Raw genomic sequence first — 19589 nt, forward strand, 5'->3', positions numbered from 1 at the left:
AGTTTTACATTTGGCACACAAGGAAGCTGAGAATTGGGGAAGCCAGGTGAGTTGTCCAAGGTCTCGGACCTGAAAGAGCAGGGCTAGAACCCAAGGCTCCTGACCTCAAGGGCAGGCTTCCTTCCCTCCCTCTCCCACATTGCTGGGAGCGCAAGATACAACACAAAGCAAAAGAAAGAGATGGTCCCGGCCCTCACAAACCGCTACCTACACAACATAATCTGTCCCCACCTCAACAGGTGGGCTAAAAATACACACACTTGCTTTTCCCAAATTCTCGTCTATGACACAATGGTTGCTTGGGATTTCAATAGAAGTCATACAAAAGGGCTGGTTTTATGCTCTATATCCATAGTGATCCTAATATGGGAAATCTCTTGGGACCAATCAGATGGTATTTTTGCCTGACACAACGTGGCCAGTTTTTCTAAAGTCACAATTTAATTATACTTTCTCAGCTTTACTTGAACTATGTAAGCACAGACTAAGAAGAAGCACGTGCCCTTATTTATGAAAATTCGGCTTTGCCGAGTCCTAGCCCTTCACCCTGGCCATGATCTTGCATTCTGTAGTCAACAAAGACAATTGTCCTGATAAATCTGGATGTTTAAGTCTAGAATGTGAAGCTAACTTGAATTGATTTCACTAGATTGTATTCACTAATTCTATTAAAAAATGTTTTCTTTATGTCAAGTGAAGTGTTAGGAAGGGAGTAGTACTATTTAGAAAAAGAAAGTCCATTTAACGGTCTTTCAAAAGTGGTCATTTTTTATAACAGTGCAGAGTAGCTAAAACATATGGAGCGGTGTTTTGTCTCTTGGTGTGAATCTGTTTCAGACCCACAGCAGCAGCAGTTTGGTGACGTATGAGGTACCAGTGTCAACAGAATTAAATTTTATTACTGTTGAGTACCTTTCATGCTAAAGTAACGGTGCCCAAATACATGATATGTTGTTCTAACGGCAGCCCAAATTTGGGACAGTGTTGGTCCAAACAGTGTTGGACCTGCTTTACTTCTATAAAAATATTAAATTAGGTAGAAATTTAAGCTATCATATAAAATGTTTTGAAAAAAGAAAAAGATCCCTCTGGTTTTGAGGACAAGATAATCCTAAAATTGGTGTGCATCATTATGAAAAATATTCCATTTGTTTTCACCTTTACCATAGAGTTGGTTCAGCTGCGTTAATTAGCCAGGGACAGAACCTGTCTAAAATACTTCAGGCACTCATCAGAACTTTAATCAGTTATTCAACTCAGTATGAATGGTCATCACCATATCAAGAGCTTTTCACAGGAGAAGAGAATGACTGACTTGATCTTTTTTATATTGCTTAATCCATGGTTCACCTTAGCTTAGGACCTTGAAAATTCTGTCCTGAAGAACATTGATATTGGCCTTTTCAAAGTTACTTTGACCTCCTAGTAATTAAAGTAATTGCTCTAATTCTGCTTGGTTAGAATGTTTCTTCCTCCGCTCTCCAGGAATTCCTCATTTTGATTTGAGCCTTGCTGAAGGAAACTTCTCAGGTGCCACCAGGCACTCTAGATACAAAATGTAAATGTCAGGACACACAGTGATGTGCCCGGAATTATGCTTTTGATGAGAACTTTACCAGGAAGTTCACCCACTGTAGACAGAGGTAGAGAGAAGGCATCTGCAGTCCGTGGCATTCGAGACTCTGCCTGGGTCCTGTAGAATTGTGTACAAAGTAGGAAGGATGCCAACAACACTTAGGTTCCAGTTCTGTACTTGTCACAGGTGCAACTGATCATCCACCTTAGGAAGTTTCCATGCCTTTGCGCTTATCTATAAGGAGATGTCTTTTCTGAGTCTGTCATTAAAAATCAGTGGACCTAATATGTATATTCTATCTTTGCCACCAGCATTATAGGCCCCCTCTGAAAGACCGTCTCTGCACTTACTGATGTGTGTGGGGAAAGATGTGTGGGGAGAAAGACATGCAATAAAAGTGGTTTCTGAAAATATGATAGATGTTGGAGTGTGTAAAGTTGATTAGTAAGGCCAAAGAGATACAGCTCCATGGCATTTCTACTTTCCTCAGAAAACTTATGGATATAAAAGAGAAGGTTAGAAAGTAACAGGATTAAGATAAAACTCAATGAAAATAGCTCCTTATTATAAAATATATTTCTTACTCTTCAAAATATCCTCTTTTTACCATAATACATTTATTGCATCTTATAGTTCATTTAGCAAAGATGTTAGATACCCATAACAAAGTTTTTTATTATTAGATATAATTTTATATTTATTTCAAGGAGCCAGATAACCATACACAACCCAGTAAAAGTGAGAATTTTATTAGTGCCAGGCACTTTCCCCATGCGTTATCTCATTTAATCTTCCTAATTATGCAAAGTAAGTATTTTTATTCTTATTTTTGTAACTAAAGAAATAAAGACTCAGGAAAGGTAAGAAACTTGTGTAAGGGCACACCAGTACTAAATGGTGTGGCCTAGACATGAAATCTAGCCAGTATTCTTTCTGCTCCACCACTTAATACTTATTTTTCCATGATTGTGACTCTTATAAGAAATGTACAGTTGTTCTGTTGTGGTAAATTAGGGTTAATGACTGTCTCAGATTGCCCAGAATGGAGGGTTTTCCCCAGATATGGGACTTTTGGTGCTAAAACTGAAAGTCCCAGGAAAACAAGGCAATTGGTCACATTTAAAACTCAAAAATATTCAGTGGGATGGGTTCATTTTCATAAATTGCATTAATAGTCTTTCAACTCTCCAGGATAGTATAATTCACCATTTATTTCTTGTTCTAGTCGTAAGTAGTGATTTTAAATAATCTTCCTTCTTTTCCTCCCACTGCCACAAAGACACAAAATTCTTCCAAACATGGTGTTTCTCGTATTTAAGTAAAAATCTAATAAGGAAAACCAGTTCTTGCAAAGCAATTATGACTGGGTTGATTAGAACCAAGAAGCAATCCCAAATGAGAGGTGGCCAACCCAAAGAGACAGGTGGTTATTCAAAGGAAATCATTGATTCACTCTTTGTAAACTGTTTAGTGAACACTTAATAAGTGCCAGAGGAAATGCTAAGCATTTTACATTATTTTGCATCATTTTATTTATTTACATCATTTTACTATATTCTCACAATAACCTCATTTTAAATAAGGAAACAGAAGTGCAGAAAGACTATAGCTTGCCCAATGTTCAACAGCTAATAAGTGACAGAGATGTGATGAGAACCCACATCTACCTGAAGTGAAAGCTTTTGCCACTCAAAACTTTCCCATAGAATGGATTAAGACCTTTCAGTCAGCTCAATTCATTTAAACATTTATTGAGAATTTATAATATGCGAGGATCCATGCTAGGAACCACACAGAATAGAAAGCTAAGTCAGTCACAGTCCATGCCCCTCAGCTCTATTGTGTAAGGAAACAGCTGGGAGGAGGGAAGACACACAAGTTAACAAATAACAGGCATGGAGCAGAATGCAGTGGGTGCCATACACAGGCACAGTGGTGTGAAATTCAGAGGAGAGAGAGAAGGCACTGGATCTGAGTGGGCTTCTCATAGTTTGAATGGGTCCATTTGCCCAACATTTGCAAAACATTATTACTTGTTGTGGTTTCATACATACGTAAATGATGGATTTGCTGGGTGCAGTTTTCCCCGTGAACGTCGCAGAGAAACTGGCTTCACCATGTCAGCTATGTGCTGCGTTAACAGTGCATAAATCATAGGGTGATAATTTCTAGTTAACTAGGTGTAAATTGTAGATAAAAAATATTAGTCTTGGGACTTTCTTATACTTATGTCAAATGCTTCTTTATATACTATGCTTGGATAAAATCATGTCCTGGTTAATTTAATTATATTTACTCAACTAAATTTTCATACATGTGGCGCATATATGTATCCATTTTCAAATGGTTTAACAACTGGTAAGTACACTTACTAGTGAAATTTTAATAAATAATATTTCATTTCTTTGTCACTGATAACTTAGGAAGTACTTCCAAACTTGTAGTTACACAGAATTGTATTATTATTAACAATAATTATCACTGCACTGGTGAAAACTCAAAGTACCGGGGAGTGGATTTCGTATAGTCAAAGGCCAGTTGACAAAATAAGCTATAACTGTCAAATGTGGGTTTGAAAAACATTGGTGAGACTATTCATTGAGATTGAGTTTGAAAAACATTGGTGAGACTATCCATTGAGATAGACTGGCCTCTTTTTAGGACTTTTAAAAGATAGACTGATGTTCCCCTAATGTCTATTAAAAGATTTCATTATAATTTAGCTTTCCTGAATCTATTCATGTAAAATTAATTTCATTAACCAAGAATTCTGTTAAGCAGCCCTTCCACACTTCACGCGTACAACAAAAATTGATATTCATTATAATGACTCCATGTCAGCACAAGATTCTGAAATGGCTCCTGAATGAAAAGTGACTGAATCCTGTTCATTATAATTTTATAATTTTGATAATGGATCCTTTTTATTTTACGAGTTAGTCTTCAAATGAGCTGCTTAAAATTAAAATTTTTGTCATTATTTTCTAGTTGACACATAAAAAAGATTAGTCAGGTTGCTGAAGATGACACACTCTGTCACAGCAACTTTAATTTCCTCGGAAGATGCGCCAGGGAGCTTGTGGTTTCTCCTCGGGGCCTCATCCCCATGAACCCCGGGAGCGCTGGGAGCCCTCACAGATCCGGATTCTCAGCTCCATTCCCTTGAGGGTGACTCCAGCAAGCTGTCCTGCCTTTCAGAGTCTTTTCTCTGCTCTCCAATTCTTACCAGGAGTGGGAAGTCGCCTTAGAGAAAGTGACGCCATTTAGAGTAAACATATAATCTCCCAAGGTGACCAGATGGCATGAGTGAAGAGGTTTTTCCCCAAGCCAGGCTCAGATTCTTTTATGTGAAGCCACTTCCTAGAGAATGCTCAGTGCTCCCAACCCAACAGTGAGAATCCGGTTCTACAGTTTTAGATTGTTCCAGCTGATATGGGAATCCAAGGCCGCTCTAAGGTGAGTCCCTCCCTTAGTCTCATGCTGGAGAGAGCACCTTTCCCATCCCGCACCCCTTCTGCCGGGGAGCTGGCAGCCTGCCGAGCTCTCCTGTGCTGAGCTGTGCTGGACTGGTGTCCTGGTGAGTCCGCGTGGGCTGCTGACTTCCGCTCTCCTTCCCTAGCTTCACACTTCCTGGAGTGGAAAGAGTTTGCCTAATTATAAAAAATAGCTAGGCACGGCATTTATAAAAAAATTGGACGTAAACCTAAACCAACCAAAACTGAGTTTAAAACAAATAGATATTTTTATGAAAAAAGGAAAATGTCATTGTGATAGTGAATTACATATATTTTTCACTCATGTTTTGTACTTTAGGGGAGCTGAAAATTTCAACCCATAATCCTTTTTACTCTCATTTTCTAAGCAAGTACACTTTTTGCCCATAGTCAAAAAAAAAAGTGTTGACTACTTCTGTTATAGCTTCTCTCCCTGTATCGCGGAGAGTGGAAATTCAGACTGATTTTATTTGTTCTACATCCTGTTCACTAAACTGTTGGAAAGTGCCCTGCAGCAAATATAACATGCGCATATATTAGCATATATTCATAGACACATACCTGGGCAGAAGACGTGGGGCTTTGGGGAGACGATGCAATCTAGAAGGCACTGGTCCCTTTCTTAACTAGGGAAGACTTACAGATGGGTAGACATAGGCAACCTTTTTGTATCAGAACATATCTGGGGCGCACAGAAACAAACTTTACTAAATCTCAGTTGGCAAATTACAGAACTTCTATAAAAATGTCAGAATAGAATAGGCATAAGAAGCTGATTTTGCTGGTGCCAAATTCTTGTGAGAAAGTGTTAATGAAGCTCCCTCTGTTTTTTTGGTTCCTAGGAGAAAATAAGCTGGTAGGGGACCTTCTGGTCTTAGGAGGAGCCACGCTCTACGGGATCTCTAACGTCTGGGAAGAATACATCATCCGAACCCTGAGCCGAGTGGAATTCCTGGGAATGATTGGACTCTTTGGGGCATTTTTCAGTGGAATTCAATTGTGAGTAAAAATAACAAGAAATTCAGACAGTAGATACTCTTAGGGCTTATTCTTACAATTTTTCTTCATTGGGGCATGGTTGGTCTTTGTTTTGTAAAAATCAAGGCTGAAAACCTTTCATCAACCTCCCACATGAAATCTGAAAACTCAATATCTTTATCTGTAAATTTCTTCCAAATTAATCAAGTTTATTTTAAATTGTTAGAAAAACATTTAATGGACTTTGAAGATAATTTACAAGAAAGCATTAAAAGTACACTGATTCTCCCGAACCAGCCTGTGAAGTTTTACTTAAAAAAGTAGAAAAACTAAGTGTAAATGCCATGATTTGATGCACTTCCAAATAGGGACATTCCCTTTACCAGTGACAAGAACCGCTAGAAAACTTGTAATTTAAATTTACCCTTTTATAAATTTGTGCTTTTACTGCCCATGGATTTGCATGAGTGAACCATATTTCAAATTCATCTTTTAGAAATTTAGTGTTTCCATTTTCCTTAAACAGTTGAAAATGTGACACAGGCATTCCCTAAGCATCAAAAAAAAGTCAAAAACACCGATTTTACAATAATTCCGGCATTGGAGCATATAAGTCAGCGCTGACCAGTGGCCTCAGAAATTGTTGTGAGAACAAGCATCCAACAAAGCATAATTTTCCCTCAATAATATTTTAGTTTCACATAAGAGATAAAGAATAGTAGAATAAACTCCAGTCTAATTTCACCAAATCCCATTCTACAAAGCAAATAATTCTGATTTCACCAGATCACTTTCTACAAAGCAAGTACTTTGTAATTGTATTGGTTCAGTGTCTGAAATTATTTGTGGAAGATATTTTGACATCACCTTAAACATGTTTTGCAAATTGGCTGTTTCCAAGAATCTTCCAAATTTCGCTGTGCTGAGATAACGGATGAAAAGCTCTATAGCAAAACAAGGCATGGAGATGGGAAGAGGAGGATTTGTTTGGGGGTTCATTTTGAAAGCATGATGACATTTTAAAGCCCCTACATTTGGTGCTTCAGCTTTGTAAGAGGAAACGAAATTGCCTAGTTCAACTGTTCATAACCAACATTTTGTAGATGGACGGCTCATTTTATGGATTATTATTCTTGAATCCAAAAAATAGATTCGGAGATCTAGCACTCATTTGCTTCAGTTATAGTCCATTAGGGCTGACTGAGCCCTTCAGGGACACTGCTGCTGAAATAATGGAAGTGGCATATGGGTGTGTTTGGCAAGTGGGATACATTGAGGGCACACTGGAACCAGGTAATGCTGGTGGAGTGGTGCCAACCTCGCCTCCCGGTCCTCTTCTAGAGCAGTGGTTCGCAAAGTACGGTTCTCTGACCAGCAGCCTTGGCACCACATGAGAACTTGTCAGAAATGCACATCCGTGGGCCCTCCCAGATCTACTGAATCAGAATCTCAGGAATGGGGCCCAGGAAACTGTTTTAATAGGTTCTCTGTATGGCTTTTATGTCCATTTAGGTTTGAGAACCACTGCCCAAGAGGATGCTCGATCAGAACATTGATTAAACTGGCAAGCACAGAAATTTTCTGAATCTCGCCGTTTACTTTTTAGAAAGTATCTCAAGGAGCAAAGGCTACAGGTAGACCATGTGGGTGAGAAGGACAGTGGGAGGTTTGAGCTCCATCATGCCCAATGGCACGCTCACCAGTGCCGGCCACACTTAACAAGATTCTTCAGGGATCCACCTCAGGCTGCCTAGTTAGACTTGCCTCTGCATGGCCCAAAGTTATTTTTGAAATTCAGTTGGTTGCTTCATGATTGTATAAATCTGGTAAGTGAAAACAGAAAAAGAAGAAGAACTAGGATGCATTATAACCTTGTTCATCAGGTCCACTTTCTTTGAATTTGCAGAGCCATAATGGAGCACAAGGAGCTGTTAAAGGTGCCCTGGGATTGGCAAATAGGTAAGGGGTTTGTTCGTCTAAGGTGCTGTTTTTAGTAAACCTGAGAAATAGGTTTGAAGAGTGAGGTGAGTAGGGTTGGGGCACAAACAATGAAAGGATTGAGAATGTAGAGGACACAAGAAAATGAAATCCCCTTGTCATTTTAGGAATTCTTGCATACTATAAGAAACTGAGCTGTGTGATTCATAATGTTTCCTAATTGAGCTTCTGCCCATTATTGTCATCAAGATGCCATTAGTGTAGACACAGAAGTATGTTATTAGGTTAAAGACCAACCAGAGAGAAAAAGTGCCCTGAGGCAGGAGTGGGACATAAATGACAGCAATTTGCTCTGGCCAAGAAACACGAAACTGATGTGATCATTTAAAAGTAGCACTTTAGTAAAGGGAAAAAACTGAACTGAACCAAGAGGCATAAAAGAAAACAACATAATGGGCATTCTGAGCCCATAAAAACTCTTCAGAAGGGAGCAGTTTGCACATAAGAAGTGGTTAATTGCTCTTCAGATAGACTTGGTAGAAAATACCAGACTTGCTTTGAGCTGGTTAATAGTCGTCCAGGCCATCTCAGATTCCACCTGTTTTGAAAAATCACTTTTCTCTAAAAAAATTTAGGATAAGGATTTAAGATCCTAGGTGATGTTCTAGGATCACACAGCAAGCCCCAGAAGGGACTGACACTGAATACCCTCAGCCCAGAAGATATTCCCTACAGTGTCTATACCAAAACTCATGGGTTCCAGCAAAGAGCACAGAGCTTGGCTTATGGGGGTTGCTTGGAAAATGTGTGCATGGTGATGCAAATGAAGGGTGAAAATACAGATGGTTCCCCACACTGAAGCTGGCTACTTGAACCATCTCCAGCTTATGTGAGCTTTGATGGAATTGACAGCTTCAGTCAAATTCTGCTTCCATGAGCAAGGACAACAATGACATAACTTCACCACTTTACCTACCCCACACTCCAAAGTATCCAAAGCTAACTTGCTGCTGACGTAATTCCCTCTGAAGGCACGCTGTGAGCTACAGCATCATGCATAAGTCTCCCTGGGGGTTATCTCTAGTGACTTCAAGGGCTGCCCAGCCCTTGTGTCTGTCACAGAGTTCTGCCATTTAATTTCTCTTAAGTTTTGCTATAGGATGTTACAATTAAATGAAAGTCAATAGAGAGGAGAGGATGATGGGAGGGGAGGAGGGCAGCTGAGAAAGAAACACAGCTGCAGGTTACAGATGCATTTGCCTCTGTGAGCTCAGAGCCAGGAACCAAAATGTTACCAGTGCTAGGTAACACCTCACATGCAGTGGTCCGTGGACATAAATTAATTTTATATTAATAGTAATAGCAATAATAAAAAATAATTTGTCGTCTAATTATGTGGATGTCATGTGCACATCCACCGAGATTCCGTTATAATTCGGTGTTAGCTAAATGTGTCATGAAAAGGTAGTTTTATTCTGAACTCTCATATTACCATTAAAATGTCAAACCCCTGCGGTCCGAGATGATGAAGGGCTGTGTAAAAGGAACACATTATAGAGCCATCCGTTTCATTCCTGATTGGAAATGAGGCCAAAATGGTCTAGAAACCAAACGTTCATCCTTTTCTTTCTGAAACATCAATAGGGTTGCATTTGAGATTTTTTTACACCACAGCCACCTTTGTCCTTATTATCTCATCCTGACCCTCCTGCACAGTTCTATTGTTTAGCTCAGTTCTAGGCACGTAAAATTCAGTGAATAAATGTTTATTAAATGGAAAATGAATGACAAGCAAAGGAGATGAGACCTATCCTGCCCTCTCTCATCTCACAAAATATAGACAAAAGGAAAGTAGTGGAGACAATGGCAGGAGACTTTAGGCTTGACATTGAACTTTCTGGGGAACCAGGAGATGGCATACCAGCCACTGCAACTCCAGTGTTGGCAGGGAGACATTGAGGGGGATCAGCATCCTCTCAAAGCATCCTCAGTCCTTGGGAAGTCTCCCAAGAGTGCGCAGCTCTGATCACTGTGTCTTGATGGGGAGCTCACAGCATCTTAGTTAAGAGACCAGAATCCAAGACTCTCTTCATCTCCCACCATCTGTCAATGCATTTCTCTCCCTTCCTTCTCTTCACATCAGTAATCCCTCTCATACAGTCTCTTGGACAGCTCATATGGTTGCCATTTTATCAAAATAAAAAGATGTTTTTTCTATGGAGTAAGTGAGATAATGAATGTGTTTTATATTTTCTGGACTAGAAAGGCTTTATTTTTTACAGATAGTTATTTTTCTATAATGTTGGCCAATTGCAACATACAGAGTAATTAAAAGCAAGAAGATAACAGTTGCTGTTTGTTTTTATTTCTCTGTTTTACTCTACTGAACAAAAAGACTGAGTCTGGTTATGTAATCATTAAACTCAAGTAAAACGTACGACCTAACAGAGCTAAAATGGCCTCCTGGGGAGCAGACGTGTTGGACTCACCATCAGAAATCTAATACCTGACTTAAGCATTTCCTTCATCCCATTTGTCATATTGTGTGAAAGGATGTGTGAGCAAATATCAGCTGATGTGCAAGTCGAATGTCAGAGGAAGGACGAGGTGTGCTGTGGGGCGGCTAGCACAGGTGCTGATACGAGGGGCTGCTTCACTCTTCATTTTGTGAGTGATGCTGGTTTGGGTTTTGGTTTTGGTTTTTTCCTGGAGGGCAAAACAAAAGATTTGATCTTTTCCTGAAAATAGAATAATGGGACCACAGAGCAGGAAGGACCTTAAAGATAATTAAGAATACACCGTTTCTTTTTACCAATGTTTAATCAAAGGCCTGGGAAGTTGAGGCGACTTGACTAGGCTCACAGCTGCCTCTGGTGGGACTAATGAGCACTATCTGAGCAAGCCCCGCCAGCCTGGTGCCCTTTACAGACTTGGCCTAATGCGTATGTTCTGAGAAGCCATCTTACCTAGCCTTTAAGAATTAAAAATAATACTTAAGGGGCCAGCTCCATGGCTAAGTGGTTAAGTTCACATACTCTGCTTCCGTGGCCCAGGCTTTCGCTGGTTCGGATCCTGGACACGGACATGGCACCGCTCATCAGGTCACGCTGAGGCAGCGTCCCACATGCCACAACTAGAAGGACCCACAACTAAAATATACAACTATGTACTGGGGAGCTTCAGGAAGAAAGAAAAGAAAAAAAAAGAAGCAGATTGGCAACAGATGTTAGCTCAGGTGCGAATCTTGAAAAAAAATTTAAGAAATCTAGTACAGTCATGTGTTGCTTAAGAACAGGGATACTTTCTGAGAAATGCAACATTAGGCAATTTCATCGTTGTACGAACGTCATAGAGTGTACTTACGCAAACCTAAGTAGTAATAACCTACTACACACCCAGGCTCCATGATACTAATCTTATGGGACCACCGTCATATATGTGGTCTGTCATTGACCAAAACGTCATTATGCAGCACATGACTGTATATTCAAAGGAAAGTGAAAGAATGTCAGTGAGATCCCAAAGAAAGTGATAAGATAAAATATACGCAGCATACACAGACTCATACTATATACATGTATATATTATATCTATCATGTATTAACATTTATATCACATATGATATATTGTGTATTTGTTGTTAGTGCCGTCAAGTCAATTCCAACTCCTAGCGACCCTGTGTAGAGCAAAGCAGAACCCTGCCCAGACTTTTTGCGCCGTCCTCTCATCTTCAGTGCTGTATCAGACAATGCTCCACTGCTGTTCATAGGGTTTTCAAGGCCCATTCTTTTGGAAGTGGGTGGCCAGGTCCTTTTTCCTAGTCTATCTTAGTCTGGAAGCTTAAATGAAACCTGTCCACCGTGGGTGACCCCACTGGTATTTGGAATGGTGGTGGCATAGCTTTCAGCATCACAGCAACATGGAGCCACCACAGTATGACAATGGACAGACAAGTGGTGTGTGGTTCCCTGACAGGGAAACAAATTCAAGCCACAGTAGTGAGAGTGCCTAATCTTAACCACTAGACCACTGGGGCTGGCTGTATCATGTATATGTCATATATGTATCATATATAAAATGAGATGCTCATTAGAGTCAAATAGAATGATCCTATTTCTCTTCATAGTAATTGAGCAATGTAGATTAGTGTTACATGCTCAGAATTTAAAGTCAGACATCCTATGTGACCTTAAGGCAAGTTACTCAACCTCCATACACTGTTCTTTTTCTGTTTAGCCACATCTCCGTTTCTTCCCCTTACTCTGATCTATATTGCAGAGGCTAATTCATGCAAACCACACTTCCCAGGCTGCCGTGTCAGCTGGCTTCCTGCTAGGTTTGACCAATGGGGAGCAGTAGAAAGAGACTGGAGGGTGGGAGGTAAAGAGAAGCCAGGGTGTGTCTCCCTGTTTCTCTCTATTTCGGGTCAGGTCTGTAGAAATGGCCGAGCATCCTCTGTGCGTCCACCTCTGCTGGGCTTCCCTAGCTTCCTGCCTCTGGTAAGATGGCCTCCTCCCTGGATCTCTCTGGCTCCAGGGGTGGAGTAACTTACTGCTACTGCTGATCTCTGGGTTGCCTCACCATCCCTGTTTCCCCGTCACCCATTCAAGCACCTTTGTAACTTGTGCCCCATGTTAAATTTCCTCTGTTGAACCTGCTACGGACTGTGCTTCTTGAGTAATATACTCTATAAGCCTATTTCCATACCTGTATAAAGAGGAGAACAATAGTAATGGTGTTATTCTGTTGCGGAGGTTGATTAATTAATGTATGTACAGTACATGATACATGACAGGTTCGGATCCTGGGCATGGACATAGCACCGCTTGTCAAACCATGCTGTGGCAGCATCCCATATACAATGTAGACGAAGACTGGCATGGATGTTAGCTCAGGGACCATCCTTCTCAAGCAAAAAGAGGAAGATTGGCAACGGATGTTAGCTCAGGGCCAATCTTCCTCATACAAAAAGAAGCAGGTAATTCAGTCTATTTATTTATGTCGATCAATTGTTTGAAAACCCTACACAGACAGCACATTGGGCCTTCAGATGCGTTGCTAATGTCCATTAACTAGCTAATGTCCATCTAAGATGAACAAATCAGCAAATTGCAGGAATGCTGCATTCCCCCTCTCAATTTAATTATGTGTTCATTTTTGCTCACAAAACAGGATATTCACACACAAAAACATTGGTTGACCTAGCAAAGTGGTTAACTGTGACGGTGTATATGTTCTACTCCTATCCCCCTAAATTTAATTTCTGAAATTTTTAAAAATATGTTTAGAATGTTTGAGCTCGAAGCATCCTGATGATTAGATGTTCTAGCTTCTAGAAGTTCCTGGAACACACCAGGGCCTGTCCCTTCTCAGGGTCTTTTCATTTGCAGATCTCCCTGCCTAAAATATTCTTCCCCTGGCTCCTTCTATGGCAAACTCCTTTTAGTCCTTCAGCATTCAAGGTGAGTGCCACCTCTGCAGAGAAGCCTTACCCAGTCACCTTTCCTAAAGCAAGCCCTCTGCCTTTCTCTGTAAGGAACCCTTTTATTCCTTCATTACACTAAAACCAACTCTAAGCTGCTTGTCTATCCTGTTTTTCCATTGCATTGCTAGCTCATGGCAGAGCGCCTAGGGCATAGTAGGTAGTCAGTGAGTACATGGTTGAACAACTGAATGAATATAAAACTTCAGAGCCCACACGTAAGAGACCACGGTGTGTCGGGTAAGGTGATGGAAGCGTAGGATTCTGGAACTTCTTAGCCCAGTCATGGATAATTTAAATCAGTGATACCCTCAAAAAAAGGCTCTGGTACGTGGACTGTGTTCTGATCAAGTTTGATTATTTTTAGTGTATTAATTTAAGGGTACACCTTGTCCCTAGTCTGTTAATCTCAGATTCCTTAAAGGAATACCGAATTAATTTTTTTGTCTTTTCATGTATTAATCATAGGTTATTTAGTATTGCATTGTTTATAACTTGGTTAAAAGGAAAATGAATTGTAAGTAGCATGAAACCCAAGTATAGGAAAATTGACCATTTTTAGGTAATTAGAACTTCTGATGGAGAGTCAAAAGCCATCTGACGTTACTGTGACAGAATATCCACAAGAGGCCTTGTACTTTACCAAACTATGAAGGCGGTTATTCCGTTTTCCTCTTGGGGCACTTCCACCACACTAGAGGGGGCTGTTGTACTGGGTTTGCTTGCTTAGTGTTCAAAAGTTTTTGTGTAGATTTGATGTGGCTTTTCTTACACTTAGGACAAGAAATTTATAGAATGATGATTTATGCCCTTAAGTACTTTTTGTATGGGAAAGCCAGACTTCTCTTTGGGAAACTCTCTGGTCTTCATAGTCAAAGGGACTGGATGTCCAGTACCAACCAAATCCAAAATTCACAGGATTCAGAGGAAGCAGTCGGCCCACGGCCTACCCCAGACACACAATTAAGAATTGCTTTGGAAAGATTGGTTTCCTTTATTATATTATAAAGCCCAAAGATCCACTTGAGTGTATTACTTGTGCCTATTCTATACATTATTCTTTTAAGGTAGAGAAATGAACATTATTTTTCCAAAGTGTGTTGTATCAACATCTGGGAAAAGACAAACCAAACTCTAGATTTATCCATAAATTCTTGCTTGAGACCCAACAAGATTGTGTACTTATGGAATTAGTATTAACAATTGTGTACCTAGTTATAATCAGAGAGCGAGTAAGAATTTTAGAGGATGAGAGACTGACCATATAGCATTTTAATTAAAAAAAAATATTTCTGTTTCACAAAACTTATTTCTTTGATGGTCTACAAAGCATTCACCTAACTATTTATTTACAAAACAGCAGAACCTACATGTAAGGGCCCACGGTATGCTGGGAAAGGTGATGGAGGAGTAAGACTGTGTCTGTTGTGGGTAGGGCTGAGCAGGATTCACAGATGTGGGAGACATTGACAGATCATCTTGTGCTCAGAGCAATGCAGTAGTCTGCCCAAGGTCACACAGTTAGGATCCCAATTCTGACTTAGTCCACTTCTCTTTGACATGTAAGCCCTGCCGTTTTAAGGACTATGTAGTTATTCATCATTGTAAACAATACATGGTACCAAGGGGTTTTGTTCCTATTTTGTAAATAAAAAAGAGGTGAAAAAAGTCTTAAAAGACATGAATAGTAGAAGTTAATTACAGCACAATTGGAAATAGAATTCAGAAGCTTTGACCCCATATTCTGACTGTAGCCGCTAAGAGGCACTCCCTCCCAGAAGAAGCAAAAGAGGAGATACGTGGTGAGAAGCAGAAAGTTCACTTCCCACAGGCAAAGTTTTACTTAGTATTTTATGTTTTAGCCATGTATTACCCCATAATAGACATCAGTTAAGAGAGTGAAAGGAAAACTCCCCCTGCGAGTGATGCACAGTGTGCACCATCCACTTCCCTCGCCCGCCGTGGGTACCAGAGTCTCTGGAGGAGGCTGTGACATCGCCTCTCTTTCCTCTCCCCCCAGGACTGCTCTACGTTGGCTTTAGCGCCTGCATGTTTGGTCTCTACAGCTTCATGCCCGTCGTCATCAAGAAAACCAGTGCCACTTCAGTCAACCTCTCCCTGCTCACAGCAGATTTGTACAGCCTGTTCTGTGGATTGTTTCTCTTCCACTACAAGGTAGGTTGCGTCAGCACTCTTTGTAAAGCTGTACTTGGCAAGGACTAACACAGACCCTGCTGTGCAAAGCCCTGATTTTGTTTAGGGAAGTAGGGATGCACCTCTGGGCGCAAACCCCCAGGATCTGGGTGTTCACATTTCCACTATGAGACAGAGGCAACATTCTGTCCTAAGGGACCAGTAACTACAGACTTGTGATAGTGAAAGATAAATAGCCATCGAGGAAAGGGCTTTCAATAATGGGGGACAGTTTTTCTGACATCATTCAACCCTGAAGCTACTCTTGGTCCAGCCTAAAGCTAGGAAGATTTGTACAATTCCCCAATTATAACTGCAAAATGGATTCTGCCAAAGGTTCTAGCAGAGTCTACTTTCATTGGAGAAAAGATACAGTCCTTGCAGTGGCTGCTTTGCAGATATTTTCGCAGCAAATGTGAATGGGAGATGCTAATGCATTAGAAATAGTTTCTTTACTAAAAGATTGGAGTTTGGGTAAAGGAATGCAAAGAGATGTTTTGAAGCATTTGCAATTAGTGTGTTAGCCCTGAAGAGGAAACTCTCCTGTCCAAAGATGGCAGTCTCTTCAAAAACGCAAGGCTCTACCCACTTCCTAAGCCGAGGCAGGCATGACTAATTGGTTCTGGCACACTGAGGTCAGATGCTCTTTTTTATACACTAGACTCACTGTGGCCATTAATAATTGATTAGAATTGGTATGTGAGAAGAGACCTGCTTGCCATTCCTTAACTAGTCCTGTAAGATAAGGGTCAGTGGGACTATAACCAGTGTGAAAAAGGATAGTATGGAATGTCCAAAGAGATAAGACCAAACTAGGAAGATAAAAGAAGAGGAGGCAGGAGAAAAGAGAGGGTACTCTAGCGGTGTCTAGCCAAGCGCTTCAGCAGCATTACAGTCAACATCACCAGCCCTCGGGTGTGGCGTGGAAAGAGCATCTTCAACCAGGTCAATCTCAGCTTGGAAATTCCCAGAGAAAAGCTGAGCTGGAAAGAGTGTGTACTTGAGGGACCAGAGGCAAAGCAGCTGAAGTGAATAGTCAGAAATATTCCAGAGAGAAGCCAAAGTCATAGCCAAGAAACAGACTGAGAAGGGCATCTGGGCGGGCTAGAAGCAGGCCTGGAAGGTGAGAGGTGGAGAAAGTGGCCATGGCAGCAGACAGGGATAAAGTGCTGAGTTCTATTTTATATGGAGCCATGGGCCCAGAGTGGTGGCAAAATGATAGTTTAAAGACACTGTCTAGGACTAGACAATCTTGATATATTGTTTATAATTTTTTTTTCTGTCTGCATAATGCAATCTTTGTTTCCTGGGCGCACCCTTGTCCTTATAAGGGTAAAAAGTAAAGTCACAGCATGTTCCCCAATTACTGACCACCACGGTGTTGGCAGGAGCGGCTTCCCTCAGAATCCCCCTCCAAATACACCCAATTATTTTCCAGAGCCCTGGGGACCCCCTAGCCATGATCTCATCAGTACAGCGACCACTAGTTTTCTTCTCTCCTCTGCAGCTAAGCATCCACATCTAGTTCATTCCTCAGCATGAGTTCAGTTCTCAGCAATTATTCCTGTAATTGTCTTTATAAACTCCTGAACCCTCTTTAATCCCTTTAATCTCCCCTAAGGATGGATGACTGAAACCTATTGTTTTGATTGAGGACCCTGGTCATGTCTTGGGTGGTCCAGAGCCACTCCAGCTCTCAGCATCCTTTATAGCAGTGTTGCTAAAAGTCTGCTTTCACCAGGGGTGCTGGCTAAAAATGCAGATTTGTAGGCCACACCCCTGAGCCACAGAAGCAGTATCTGAGGATGTGACTGGGGGAGTCTGTGTTATTAACCGGCTCCCCTGTGAGGCTAATGTTCTCTGAATTTGAGAACAAATACCGGAGAGGGGTACTTGATCAGTGCTCATTCCTATTTGAGTCTGTCACACATGCTTCGTCCGACTCTTGCTTAGCCCTGGGGCTCTCCACATTAACAAGCCTCAGGAACTAAGAAGGCTGATGAACCAGGTAAATTCTGATTCTCCACAATCCATCTACTTCTCCCATCCTTTGTATGTTACTACTGTGATAAGTAACTTTGCCAAAGAGGAAACCATGTAGTGACCTTCCATCCTGCCCAGTCAGAAGGGAAGTGTCTTATCTGAAAATGAAATTCCTTTGTTCACCAATTTGGTGGTATGATGGAGGTTTTTTGTTTCTTAAAACAATGTTTTTCACTATACACATATATTTTGTTACTATTTAACAGATAGATTTCCTTAAGGCAACAATTGGTTCAACACTGTAGGTACTTTCTCTAGTTAAAATTGATTCCTATTGTCCTCTTCTAAATTAAACTTTGGAGATAATTGTAGATTCACATGCAATTTTAAGAAATAACGCAGAGAGATCCCATTTACCCTTTACCTAGTTTCTCCCATTGGTAACATCTTTCAAAACTGTAGCACAGTATCAGGCTATTAACAAGAATGCTGTCAACATACAGAGCATTCCATCTACACGAGGGCTGCTCCTGTTGCCTTTTATAGTCACATCTACTTGCCCCTCACCTACCCCCTTAAACCCTAGAAACCACTAATTTTTTCTCCATTTCTCTAACTTTGTCACTTCAAGAATGGTATGTAAACGGAATTACACAGTAAGTAACCTTTTGGGATTGACTTTTTTCACTCAGCATAATTCTCTGAAGATTCATCTAGATCGTTTTGTCTATCAGCAGCTCATTCTTTTTTATTGCTGAGCACTATTCTGTGGCATGGATGTACCACAGATTATTTAACCATTCACTTAGTGAAGGGCATCTCGGTTGTTTCTATTTTTGGCTATTATAAATAAAGCTGCTGTGAACATTCATGTACAGGTTCATGTGTGAACAGAGTTTTCATTTCTCTGAGATAAACGCCTCAAGAACAGTTGCTGGGCATGTGGTGGTGGCATGTTTAGTTTTATAAGAAATACCAAACTGTTTTCCAGAGTAGTCTATTGTCTTTTATTACAAAGAAAAACGTTCATTGTGAGAAAGTCAGAAAATACATACTGTACATACTGTTTTGTTACATGCTTTATTTAAACTTAACATGTATATATATCCATGTCATTTAATATCTAACTGTGAGTCTGAATGAGTGGTTCTCAAGTCTGGCTATGCATTACAATCGCCTGGAGAGAATATAAAACGTAGCCATGCCCAGGTCCCACCTCAGAGAATTTGATCCTTGTATTAGTCAGGAGTGGGGCTTCTGAAAAGCTCTTCAGGTGACTCGTCACATATTCTAATACACGGCCAAAGCTGAGAATCACTAATCTACAAGGTTATTTTTAATTTATTTAATGTAGGGTTTCTCAACTACGCCATTGTTGACATTTTAGACCAGATGATTCTTAGTTACGGAGAGGAAGCCTGTTCTGTTCTTTACAGGATTTTTGGTAGCATCTCTGACCTTGGCCCACTCAATGCCAGTAGCATCCCCTTAGTAGTGACAATCAAAACTGTCTCCACACATTGCTAAATATTGACAACCACTGATTTAACAATACTTAATTATTAAATTCAAATGGTGTCTCTTTTTGAATTCAACTAATATAAGTAGTTTGGGGAATTAGCTTGTACTAAATCTTTGCTCACATTCAATGTTACAAAGTTTTTAAAGAATTAATTTTTAAATAAATCTCATGATTGGTTTGTTTCGTTTCTATTTTGAAACCAAAATCTTTAATAGAATTTGAGAGTTCTATTGATCAATCAGGACCCTTGCAAAGAGACAATTTGCAAATCCCTGTTAATAGTATGGCAGTTAATATTAGGACATAGACACATGCTCTATTTCTCCTCTCCCCTCACTCTTATTATGTTTACAGTTGACACAACACCACTTAGTTCTTGAATAAACACTGCCTTGTGTTGTTCTTTGTTTTATCAATAATAGT

General features: G+C 40.4%; 1 protein-coding gene across 1 annotated transcript in view; it reads left to right on the forward strand.

Moving 5' to 3' along the window:
- Nucleotides 1-19589, forward strand: part of SLC35F1 (solute carrier family 35 member F1) — a 374514-nt gene that overhangs the window by 326548 nt on the left and 28377 nt on the right. The window contains exons 5-7 of the mRNA XM_070559317.1: nt 5913-6069; nt 7955-8007; nt 15489-15643. Of these exons, the coding sequence (XP_070415418.1) occupies nt 5913-6069; nt 7955-8007; nt 15489-15643 (365 nt within the window). The remainder of the gene's footprint in view (nt 1-5912; nt 6070-7954; nt 8008-15488; nt 15644-19589) is intronic.

The sequence above is a fragment of the Equus przewalskii genome, chromosome 9 (genome assembly GCF_037783145.1).
Source record: "Equus przewalskii isolate Varuska chromosome 9, EquPr2, whole genome shotgun sequence".
Taxonomy (NCBI): Eukaryota; Metazoa; Chordata; class Mammalia; order Perissodactyla; family Equidae; genus Equus; species Equus przewalskii.